At 32.6% G+C, this 13,059-nt stretch overlaps 1 protein-coding gene across 7 annotated transcripts in view; it reads left to right on the top strand.

Annotated features, from left to right (window-relative positions):
• The window catches only part of Nfat5 (nuclear factor of activated T cells 5), a 109,398-nt gene that overhangs the window by 50,462 nt on the left and 45,877 nt on the right, over window positions 1-13,059 (top strand). For 4 of the 7 annotated variants that reach the window (XM_074055749.1, XM_074055748.1, XM_074055750.1 and 1 more), the window contains one exon: window positions 7,879-8,437. In XM_074055749.1, the coding sequence (XP_073911850.1) occupies window positions 7,879-8,437 (559 nt within the window). Of the gene's footprint in view, window positions 1-7,364; window positions 7,427-7,878; window positions 8,438-13,059 lie in introns of all 7 variants that reach the window. The other 3 variants (XM_074055753.1, XM_020165528.2, XM_074055754.1) reach the window with 3 other exon arrangements.

Here is a 13,059-nt window from a genome sequence, read left to right as displayed (position 1 = left end):
CCAGCGGCCCCCCCCCCCTTTTTTGTAAAGGGTTTTTTGAGATAGGGTCTCACGGAACTGCTTACCCTGGCTGGCTTTGAACTCCGATCCTCCTGATCTCTGTCTCCTGAGTAGCTAGGATTATAGGCATGAGCCCAGCTTTATCTTTAAGTCATAAAGAATTTTTAAAGCATTTAAAAATAAAATTCTTAACAACCAAGATGCCCCACTATTGATGAATGGATCAAGAAAATGTGGTACTTGTACACAATGGAATTTTACTCAGCCATGAAAAACAATGAAGTCTTATCATTTGCAGGTAAATGGATGGAACTAGAGAACATCATTCTGAGCGAGGTCAGCCAAGCTCAGAAGACCAAAAATCGTATGTTTTCCCTTATATGCGGACTTTAGATCTAGGGCAAATGCAGCAATGTGGTTGGACTGGGACCACATGACAAGGGGAGAGCACATTTGGGTGATATAGAAATAGGTAGAAAACCCAAAACATGAAAGTGTTTGATGTTCCCACTCCAGAGGAGCTAATACAGAAACTGTAAAGCAACAGAAGTTATCATGAGAAGGGGATCAGTAACCAGGGTAAAGATCAGTTAGAGATGAATCAACATGGGTCATAACACATGTACACGAAAGCAATGCTAGGAATATTTCTGTATAGCTATCCTCAACTCAACTAGCAAAAACACTTTGTCTTCCTTATTAGGCTTGTCTCTTTTCTTCAACAAAACTAGTGATAAAGGCAGAACACGACCTGCTTGGAACTGAGGGGGGAATGGGGGAGAGAGTGGAGGAGTGGGGCAGGGGGGAGAAATGACCCAAACAATGTATGCACATGTGAATAAAAGAATAAAAAAAAAGAAACATAGAGGTAAATAAATAAAATTAAAAATCTGAGTCTTAAAAGTAATTACCAATGAGGTGTAGGACTGGAGGTTGGGATGGTGTGGGTTTTAGTAAGTTGGTTAGGTAAGCTGGAGTTGGGGGTGGATTTTGATTATAGTAGGTCTTATAGTATTAGTTTTTAAACTATGTATGTATTACTTAGCTGAAAATTAAACTATAAGGTCAGTTAACCCATATGAAGTACATATTTAAAATGCATTTTTATGTGGAAAGATATTTTAATGGATATGAATCTTAAAGGCTTTGAGATCTTCCAAAAGGCAGAACTTAAAAGTCTACCTTGAAAATTAAAAAAATAAATAAGTAAATAAAAAATAAAAATAAAAATAAAATTTTGGGGCTGGGGGTGTAGCTCAGAGGTAGAACAATTGCTTAGCATGTGTGAGGCCCTGAGTTCAATCCCCAGCACTGAAAAAAAAAAAATCAAATTATTTGATGTGTACTTAAAACATACTTTATACAGTGTTTAGATAAGCTGGTCAACCAGCATACAGGACAAAAGATACATTTTATTAAACATTGATATGTCAGAATAAGCATTTTATTTTTTAGTAAGCATCCTTTGGTAAATACTCTGTGTATATTGTATTTGGATAAAGTAAAAATAATTATAGTTAGATGTCACATAATAATGGGAATAAGTTCTGAGAAAGGCATCATTAAGTGATTCCACATTATTTGAACATCATAAAGTATACATAACACAGCTAAGACTGCTGTGTTACTAAGTGATAGAACTCGTGGGACCACTATCACAGATACAGTCTGTTGTTAACCCAAAAGTTGTGTTACATGGCCCATAAATGTATTGTACGATAATTCAGATTAAAAACTAAAAATAATTATTTTATAGAAGTAGAACCTTGAATCACAATTTGATGGACTATGAAAGAAAGAGATGTTCTCCAATAAGTTATTAGCAAACCTTTTTCAATCAGCAGTGCTAATTACTTTTATAAAAAAGCCTTTTGGAGGACTAGAGGTATCCTCAGGTGGTAGAGTGCCTGCTTTGCAAGAACAAAGCCCTGAGTTCAAACTCTAGTCCCACGTAAAAATAAAAAATAAATCCCAGCAGAGCATAAAAAGCCTTTGGATCAGACATTTTATACATGTCTAATTTAAAGTTACAAATGCATAACTTTTTGCTGGGAGGATAAGGAAGTATGTTGGAATCAGTGTAACCTGAGAAATGAAAACATTCTTTTGTTGCTAACATACAGGTATTTCTTAACAGCTCAAGTGTATTGTTCAGAATATATCTTTTTCTACTCTGAGAAAGTTTGGGTTAAGGGCATAGCCTAAAAATACATGAAAGAGAGCATTCTGGTTTATGGATTAGATTGCATTTGTAAACACGATTACAATTTGGTGAATATGAGTCAACTAAAATTTTGGGTAAGAAATTTTCCTACGTGCATTTATTTGGATGTTAATAATTTAATTTTTCAAAGTTTATTAAAACATTGCTTCTTGTAGCATGTAAACTTATGTTGGGTGGGAAAAAGTATAAGTGGGAAATTGTTTAAACATGTAAATTAAATGATCAGCCCTAAAATTTTTGTTTTTTTGTGAAGTAATCTGGATTGCTTATTTTATATGCTGGGATGCTAGTTGTTTTTTCTATTAATACACTTAACTTGCATTCTAGCTTCGCCATTCAGAGACAGGCATCGTGTGGTGGGTTGTGTGACAGTGTCTGTCAATAGTGAAGAGAAATAGTGCCAGAGACACTTAACCCATCCAATCTCACCCAGGGTATAGGTCGGTCTCGTTTTCAGACTTCTTCATAAGTCTTTCTTTCTTTCCTTCTTTCTTTCTTCCTCTTATTTTTTTCTAAATAGTGGATTGATACTGATTGAAACTAAACCTTTTGTAAAGTTTTAAACTTTACGTTAATATTATGAGAAGAAGAAGAAAAGTAGATAATGAAGGTTGGCATGTAAGGTGTTGACAAAGCAGGTTTGCAGCCACTTTGTGTATCTAGTTATATTTTAGTATCTTGGCAATGTGAATGTTTGCCTTATAGTTTTTTTTCTCTGAATATCTTTCTTCTTTGATCTGAAAATATACTCTTATATCTGGTGACTTTTATCAGATAAGACCTTTAGAGTTGAAGTCATTGTTACCAGTAAGAAAAATTATCCTTACAAAGAATAACTTAAGGTTTAACAATGTGTTTTAGACCAGAAATTATTTCCAAATATCCTGTGTCAGTTTTTAGGATTAGTTTCTGAATAGTCAATAGTTTATTCCTTCTCCGTTCCACTATTGGTCCACTTAGCACACTTACAAAATTTTATGACTTTTGTTTCGGTGACTTTTTTTTTTTTTTAGAAAACTCAATTGATTTTGCACATTTACTAAAAAATTATAAAATACATATGTGTATTTAAATGATAGGGATCAGATTTGATCTTGAGTTAAGTATCATTTCTACCTCACGTTTTAAATCAGCAAAAGGTATTTATTTGTTTTGAGGACTTAAAGTTTCCAATTTCAGGGTTTTTTATAAAAAGTATGGGTAAGTTCCATATAAAGTAACTTCTCTTTTTTGTGGCATTTTAATTACTAAAATGATAGTTAAATAACTTCTAGTTGACATATCTAGAACTAAGTTCTTAATTTTTAAAATATAGTTTTAAGGAAGATAAACATACAGGTTTCTATATGTGGTACCACTTAAAATCTATTTTCATTTTGACCTCAAATTTAAAGTACTGGCAGGTTTTATCTGCTGGTCTTTTTATCCCAAATATTTTGAATATTCATAGTGCACAGTAATGATTCCATCAATAATTTTTGTACTGCCAGGAATGGAACTCAGGGCTTTTTGCATGCTATGAAAGTGCTGTAACCTTCTGTCAATTCTTAAAAGAAGTCATATATACAGTTTAGGTTATCTATAATTTTTGGCATTTGAACTAGTAATTGGCTACTGATAAATGTGTAGTTATTAGACTTAAATACAGAATACTATTAAATATGATGATTCCCTTCACTTTCAAATTTTAAATTAAACTACCAAGATTAGAAATTTCCATTAGTAATTTGTAGATGGGACTATCAGTTTTCTCTTTCACTTGTGGTATTTTCTATGTTCACAGAAAATATTGTGGAAAAATTAAATTACTCTATGTAAATTAAATTAGGTTTAAAAATAATTCTATCACAAATGAAAAACAAAAATTTATTTGCATGTTACTTGGATGGGAAATAATTTTAGGAGAGAAAGAAAAACTTAGAAGTTTATAAAGATGAACAGCAGACTTAAGGAACAAATAAAATTATGAAGTTACAAAGTAGAAATACTCAAATATTCTGCTCAAAAGAGAAAATAAAAGCAATTATTAAAACACTTTCATGTTGGAGTTTCTGTATTTTTTATAATTAAACCTAGACTGTACATTCCTAACAGTTAAAGAATAGAGACTGCACCAAAAAGGATATGGGGAGAGAAAGTAGTTGTCATATTTTGTTTACAGGAACATACAAATAAAAATGAATATATAGATGGGGCAAGATTATATTAGCATTTTAATTCTGTAGAAGGCTAGTTAAACTGTTTCTTGATATCTAATGATACTATGTCTGATAGGTATTTGTATATATATTAACACAACATTCCCAGGAATATTCTGATGCTTTCCTGGGAATGCTTGAAATTGACAAAAAATGATTAGAAATCTAAAATGTTCTTGATATCATTGTTTTTAGATTTATATTTTAATGGAATAATACTAAGGGTATTTTTATTCTTGGTAGATTTATGGATTAACATGCAAGTAGGTTTTGTCTTATATACAGTTTCAGGAAAGTTATTAGATCACTCTTTAGAAATAGCACGTAGTTACCACGAAGCACTTAATATTTTCCATTTCATAATGCTGCTTTAACAATATATATTCAAATAATTGTGTAGTATATCCTTTTTTTTTTCCTTCAGCCTACATTTATTTGCCAATTTAACTTGGTAAAATTCAATATACATTTCAAATTTTGGCTTCTGACTGACTATAAATTGAAATTCCCATGATCCTGTCCTTGGGTTCAATTAATTTGCTAGAGCAACTAATAGAACTCAGGGAAATACATTTTACTCCATATTTTAAAGGATACAAATAAGCAGTTCAGTGAAAAAATACACAAGGCAAGATCTACAAGGGTAGTGAATGCAGAAGCATTGGTCCCTGTTGTGACACCTCTCTCCTAGCATATGGATGTGTTCTTGATTACCTTCCTGAAAGCCTCTGAACTCAGTCTGTTTGGATTTTTATGAAGCCTTCATTATGTAGGGATAATTGATTAAATATTTGGTCATTGGTGAACAACTCAACCTTCAGCCCTCCCTTCTGTCCCTCATGGAGCTCTGAGTTCACACCCTTTGAGCACATGGTTGGTTCCCTTGGCAACCAGTCCCCATCCTGTGATAATCTAGCAACTTTCCTAATTTACCTGATTCATATAATCTCACAGGTGTTTGAAAGTTAGTTTTAAGTGAGAAAAAAAAAGACTGTCATCTTTATCATTCTGAAGCAAAAGGCCAAAATTATAACCAAAAATACTCTCAATGTTCAGGTCACTTAGGGAATTACAGGAATTAAAGGAGCTGTAATTTAGGAATCTTGAATCTGAAACAAAACAAAACAACAAAATACATCAGAATGTCACAGCCACATTATGTGGTATTGAGTTCATTATTGCTTTTCACATATACTTTCCATCTGTCATTGATAGGGATCCCTGAGATGTTCATATTCTGTATCATCATATGCATGAAACTTAGATTCAAAACAGAGGGTGGGGGAAAGCCACTTTATAGAAATACAAGTTCACAGCATTAATGCCATATCCTTTATGTGTTCCACTGCAGATACTGCCTGTGAACTACTTGTATTTCTCTGCAGATCAAAATCAGACTGATACACATGCACACACATGTACATACACAAATTTAGTTTTATTTTTGCCAATAGTTGGAACAGATGGAGGAATGTTTTAGACATATCTTTCCTATTTTTTCCTAAAATGAGTTCTGTAGTATTTTTCAAAGTTAGGAAAAAACTTTATATTTAAACCCAAAGTGGCTACAAATCAGCTCCTAAACTGTCACTGACATTAGCATCTAGATTTTATAGTTCTTACAAGTCTTCTAAAATACTTGTTTACTAAGAAAACATTGCAATAATGCATGATACAAATTTGATAGATTTTTCTTTAAATTGGAATGCAGTTTCAAAGTGACTGAATTTTCTAATTTCAGCTACTGCATTTGACAAGGATACAAACTGGAAAATGGAACTGGTATCATCTATTTCCTTTAGGTTCTTTAACTTACATTGGGCTGAAAATCTTTCCATGTGGCATTATGTACATTACATTTTTGATGGCTAATATTAATTACTGTGCTTTTTAGCCTTGATAGTAGTGAAAAATTCTGGGTGGTTGTAGTTCTTTCAAATAATTTAAATGTTTGATATATATTTTTCAATTGAAAAATAGATCTTTGGCATTGGCTTGTGGCTATGTAAACATTAACATTCTTACATCTTATTCTTTATAATTGATACGAGTATTGTAATTTCTATATGGCACATCACAGTTTTAAGTTTTATTGTACACTTTAAAACTGTGGCATACATGGCTATATGTGGAAATTAAATTTAAACATATTTTAGTTGTCTCACATATTACCTATTTTATGTGTATGATCATAAACCTTTACATATCTTATACAAGATAAAATGGTTTTTGTAAAGTTTTATGAATAACCATTTCCAGCCTAAGCAATGTTTAGCATCACTCTGAGGTTAAGTTAAGTTTGTCAAAGTAGTAGTATTCTCAGTACTACTACTGCCAGTTGCCACACAGTCTGAGAAGATCTACTTAATTCTTTTTTGCTAGGCATAATAGATATATGGTTTTATTTTTTAAAAACCCTCTTTATAGGGATTAATTCTGAGGCTCTCCAGAGATTTTCATGCTTAACTAGACTTAGCCAGTAAAATTTACTGTTCACTATCATGTCAGAAAATTACCTTAATAGTCATAATTAAGCAGGCCCTTTCAAGGAGAGAGGTAATGGGCAGTGGTAACCCATTTCTGAGCATGTAACCAAGTATTTTGTAAGAGAAATCCATCTAGTATTCCTTATTCTGCTTTGTATTTATTCTTAAAGGATGGATTTACTTGTTTTAGAGTTCATGGTTTTGAATTGCCACTTCTAACTTCTGGAGACTCTCAGTGGTTAACTTGTTTATCTTCTTCAACCCAGCATGTTCCAAATCAAACCCTTTCACCTTTATTTTCATAGATTTTACAATCAATTATAGTGATGGTACCAGTTCCATTTTGCCCCCAATTTAGTTGATTATATATTTTTCTATTTATTTCTCATTTTATAATTGATATCTGGAATAATCAGCAGCTCTTTTCTCATTTATTTTCTCATATTTTTATTCCAGGATTTGCCTCTGAAGCAGGGAGTGTCTGCATTAAAAATGACCTGTAGTTCTCTGCTTCATAGGTTAGAAACTTATTTTAATATTTTGTGGCTAAGCACAGTCCCACTTTTCAAATTCTATAATGAATTATTTAATTGGCATTGAATGTGGACCACAAGCATATGTTTCATATTGGGGTTTTCTTTATTACTTTAAATGATTAAAGTTCAACAGAACGTCCAGCTGAGGCAATAAAAAGCTTTATTCTTGCTTTACAGCTTAAAACACTAAATTACATTTAAAAAAATCTATCGATTACAACACGAAATAAAATAATGCTATTTGGGCATTTTAAAAAATTATATTTCTTAGGCCTTGTACGCTTAAAGCATTTATATTCTAAAACTTAACCAAATTCCAACTATTCATTTTGGGGAAAAGCAAATCAGTTCACAAATCACATTTTCAATGGGACTGCTAGCCAGCATTGGTGAAAACATGTATAGTGTATTTACTCTTGAATTGTACACTGCAGATGCTTCTTCAGCTCCCTCCTCTTCCTCCATGGGCGGTGCTTGCAGCTCCTTTACCACCTCTTCCAGCCCTACCATTTATTCTACCTCAGTCACCGACAGCAAGGCTATGCAAGTGGAGAGCTGCTCCTCAGCCTTGGGGGTAAGTAACAGAGGGGTAAGTGAAAAGCAGTTAACCAGTAACACAGTTCAGCAGCATCCAACAACCCCGAAGAGGCACACAGTGTTGTACATCTCACCACCACCTGAGGACTTGCTGGATAACAGTCGGATGTCCTGCCAGGATGAGGGGTGTGGATTGGAATCTGAGCAGAGCTGCAGTATGTGGATGGAGGATTCCCCCTCCAACTTCAGTAACATGAGCACCAGTTCCTACAATGATAACACTGAGGTACCTCGTAAATCACGAAAACGAAATCCAAAGCAGAGGCCGGGGGTCAAACGACGAGATTGTGAAGAATCTAATATGGATATATTTGATGCCGACAGTGCCAAAGCACCTCACTATGTGCTTTCTCAGCTTACCACGGACAACAAAAGCAACTCAAAAGCTGGAAATGGGTTGGTATTCATATTTTTTAAAGTTCTATCACCATTATACAAAACAAACAACAAATCATTCCCAACTTTTCTTAATTGCTCAGCTCAAGTTTGCTTATACAGCAAAGATGCTAATATTCTCACTGAAATCCGTGAAAATTTTAGCTTAATTATCAAGTTTTATTGGAGAAAAAATAAACTAACAATGGATTGTAGCGTTAGATATCTTATTACTGGTTTAGTGAGGTAGTAGAAAATGAAAGTAATCTATTTTGAAATAACTTTCAAATTTCAAATGGAATTGTATTTTTAAAGGATTTTAAAATATTTTTACGTATAAAAATAAGTAGCAATGTAATAGCTCTAGCTAAAACAACTCAAAACATTCTCCAAAAGCTAATTTATGCTCTTTAGCAGTGTTTCTCCATATGGCTTGTTACCATTACATTTTTGAGAAATTTTAGGTTTTATTTTGTTTTTTCTTTTTACCTCTCCAAGACAAGAAAAGAAATTGATGGCCAAATTCTCATCCTATAAGGTTCATATGTTTTAAGCTTTTTTCATTTGATACACTGTGCCAGTTGAGGATTTTTTTTAATCCCTATTTTTTCCGTGATTCTGGGTAATGGAACAGGATCATGGTACATGTTTGAGTTTTTGTCCATTTGCACCAGTACACACTACTCACTAAATATATTTCAGTAATTGTAATATAGAATATTCACTGATAGAATGTAGGCTAGTTTGACTTATTTTTAACTTTAATTTCTTTTAGTACTTTAATTGTAATGTTTATTTATCTTATTAAAGTAGATTTTCCTACAGTATATTCAATGTGGTTTAGTAAAATGTAACTCACTGAACTCAGAATTAATTTTGGGATGCAGGATATGATTTTTTTAGTTGGCCCAGGATCCCTTATAATTTGAGCTTATCACAAAAAGTAGTACAAAAGCTTTAAATTGGTTTACTGCTTGATCATTATCATTGTTCTCTCTTACATTAAAAATCTAGTTGAATATTATAATGTTCTTAATATATGTTAAACATGTCCTTAGATATACCCTCCGTACATTTAAAAAGTAATAGCAAGAATTAGTCTTACATTATTTTCTTTCATACTTTTTATTTAAGCTCCTTTAGGATGAAATAGTTAAATAAAAATAAACATTAAAGTGCTTTTCAGTTTTAGAAAGTCCAGATTAGGAAATTTTCTAAAAGAAAACAAGATATGGCCTTTCCTAAAATGTTGCCACCTAACAGAGTCAAGAATTCCAGAATGTAATAGTTTTAGAACTATTAAATGTATAAGGCTTTGAAACATAATACATAATCACTTAAGTAAGTGTGACTAATATCACAGATGTAAAGGTTTCATCAATTTATAAATACATTTATAAATTTATTTGGGTTTCAATGGAAGTCTCTTAAGTTCCAGTGAACAAGATCTTCACATTTGTGCTAAAATAGGTGTTGAAGGTTCAAATTAAGAGCAAGTAAAATTTTGACTTAGGGACACAGTGATTTGTAGCTGCTAAATAAAAAAATATCTTGACCTACATCTTTTTTGCTTATACTTTTATATGCTAGATAATATCTTAGAAATGATTTAAGTTTACCCAGAAAAAGTATAATGCCACTGGTCAAGACAACAATCTTTCATTGAAATAACTTAATTTCATTGAAATAATCCATCAAGCAGCAGAAGAAATGTCTATCTTCTTAGGGAATGGAAAATTATTTGGTGGTAGTATATAGAAATGAAGTTTAAATTTTGAATTTAAAGAAATACTGAGGAGGCCTGGAGGTGTGGCTTAAATGGTAGAGCACCTGCCTTGCAAGTGCAAACCACTAAGCTCAAACCCCAGTGCTGCCAAGAAAGAGAAAAAATGAAAAAAGAAAAGAAATATTAAGGAAAGGCTGAAACTAAATGTAAAATATATGGAAAAATACACCTTGAAAACAATTTTGTAGCCTCTAGCTAATTACCTGTGTTCTTCAACAAAGAGAAAGATATTAGAAGCATGAAATGTTAAAATGTTTTGAGAGATAAGTTATATAACACCTTATATATAATATGCCATGTTTTGTAGTTTATATAATGACACATATATTTAGAAAATGAACTTTCAAATATGTTGTATGTAGCAGTTTAGTCATCTTTAAGATACCATATATAAATCTAGTAACATGTGGAAAGACTTTTTATAAGTAAAATGTTAAGAATTTATTAAGAAAAAAATTGAAGAGAAGTCTGCTTTGTATTTACTTAAATATTGCTAACCATGTCATTCTTAAATTCTTCAACTAAATGCACTAAGAATGAGTAGCCCCCATTTCTTCTTGACATTTCTGTGAGTTCAGATATGATGCCATGTGGATATGAAACCTATTTTAGGCATCTTATAATGAAAATTATTTTGTGATACAGACAATCAGGATTGTGTAGTACAAAGGAATTAGAATGTCATTTTAAGATTTGTGAATAGAATATGCCACACACTGGAGTTTCCTTTTTAGTTCACGTTTATAAGTTAAATTCCAGCTTGGGGTGTTAGCTCAGTCATAGACTGCTTACTAATATGAGAGAGGCCCTGGGTTTTATCCTAGCACCAAAAAAATAAATAAATAAAACCCCATATTACTAATTGCTCTTTTCTTGTTTTTTCTTATGGCATTGTACCTTGAGAATTTATAATTTGATTTCAAGAATTAGTTGTTTTCTTTGTTTTACATGTCTGTAGATCTAAATATACATATTTTCTAGTTTAACACTTAAACTTAGATAATAAAGACTTTAAGAAATTTTAAAATATCATTTCAGAGGCTGAGATTAGGAGGATTGTGGTTCAAAGGCCACCCTAGGCAAATAGTTCAAGAGTCCCTGTCTTCAAAATAACCAGAATAAAATGAACTGAAGATGTGGCTCAAGCAATAGAGCACCTGCTTTGCAAGCACAAGTCCTGAGTTCAAATTCTAGTCCCACCAAAATAAATAAATTAATTAAAAACTATTTCAAAGCCAGGAGTGGTAGTACATTTGCTATAATCTCAGTATTCTGGAGGCCAGATCAAGGCCTGACTTGGCTTATATAGTGATTTGCATGCCAGCGTGGGCTACATAGCAAGACCCTGTCTCAAAAAAAAAAAAATCATTTCAGAAATTGCTTAATTCCATGTGTTATTCTTTATGCCTCAATGTATATGTATATATTTTGCCAACTTACTCTACGGTCTTCATCCCAAGTAAGGTATTTTGTTTTGGACTAGTGGAGTGGCTCAAGTGGTAGAGTGCCTGCCTAGCAAATAATGGGGCCCTAAGTTTAACCCAGTGCCACCAAAAAAAAAAAGAAAGAAAAAAATACTTCGTTGTACTGCAGTAATAGAACTCATTTTCATTTATGTCCCCACATAAAACATTAGCTTGACTAGCATAAGTGATTGTAAAGATCTATCTGGCCAAGTTGATTTTGATGTACCATACATATTTTCTTTATATTTCAAGATAAAAATTTCCTTCCTTGTAATAAAACTTATACAGATGAATTACTACTATTTAAAAAATACAAGAAAGTAACCCATAATCAATACACAAATCACACAATACAACCTTTTTTTTTTTCCACATTACTGGTGACTGAACTCAGGGCTTGTACTTGCGAGTGCTCTGCTACTTGAGCCACTCCTCCAGCCCTTTGATGGTTTTGCTACTTTTTACTTTGTTTGGCAGTACTGGGATTTAAACTCAGGACTTAACTACTTGAGCCACACTTTCAGTCCTGTAAGAAAGACAACTTCAATTATCATTTTTGCTATGCTGTCTTTCAGTTGCTTTTTGTATGTCTAGGTAGAGAGTATTTTTACATGGTTTCAATAAATGATGTTTTTGCTTTGATAGTAAGATGAATGAAAACCCAGAATGTTATTATAGAATTTCATGTGTAAGGAATTGCACACTATTCAGGTCAAATGTATGAATGTCTCCCAGAATGATTTTTAAAAAAACACAAGTTTCTTGTCCCATCATTTCAACTTCAGCTGAATATTTTTGTTCATAGAGTCTGTTCTTCTAGAGCCTTTTAAATGACTTATATAGGTGATCTTTGACTTAATTATGTCAAACTTACAGATCCTTGTACAATTAAAATCTGGTCTTTCTTATCTTAACATTTGAGAAGTTCCATTTTCCCACTGCTTTCCATTTTTGTCCCTTTCTTCTTCCTATTTGCTTTCATCAGCAAACATTTTTTCAATTCCTGTTGTTTCATGAACTGTGCAAGGTTCAGGTGATTTAAGTACAACATTTGCTCTGAAAACTGCCACATACTTAAGTGGTCCTTACTGCATTTCTGTCAATTCCACCCCTTCTTTCCTTCATTCTTCTGCCCTTTTTCTAGCCAAGGGGTTCAGCCTAGTTCTCCTTTTATTGAATCTACTGCCTTTTTTCCCTGTGTTCTTGATGATTGAGACAACAAGTTGTTTACTCCTGGAGTGGTAAACATTAGAGACAAGTGTAAGGCTGTTTAGATCCTCTGTATTTGAAGTCGTAACATTCCTCCTCTGATCTGCTTACTTGAGATTTTTGTTCAGTTTATGAGTTCTTAGTGTGAGTCAGAAAGCATGATAGCTCCTGACTTTTTAAAA

Source organism: Castor canadensis, chromosome 15, assembly GCF_047511655.1.
Source record: "Castor canadensis chromosome 15, mCasCan1.hap1v2, whole genome shotgun sequence".
NCBI classification, from domain to species: domain Eukaryota; kingdom Metazoa; phylum Chordata; class Mammalia; order Rodentia; family Castoridae; genus Castor; species Castor canadensis.
Note: the sequence above shows the minus strand (reverse complement) of the source record. Positions and strands in the feature narration are given on the sequence as shown.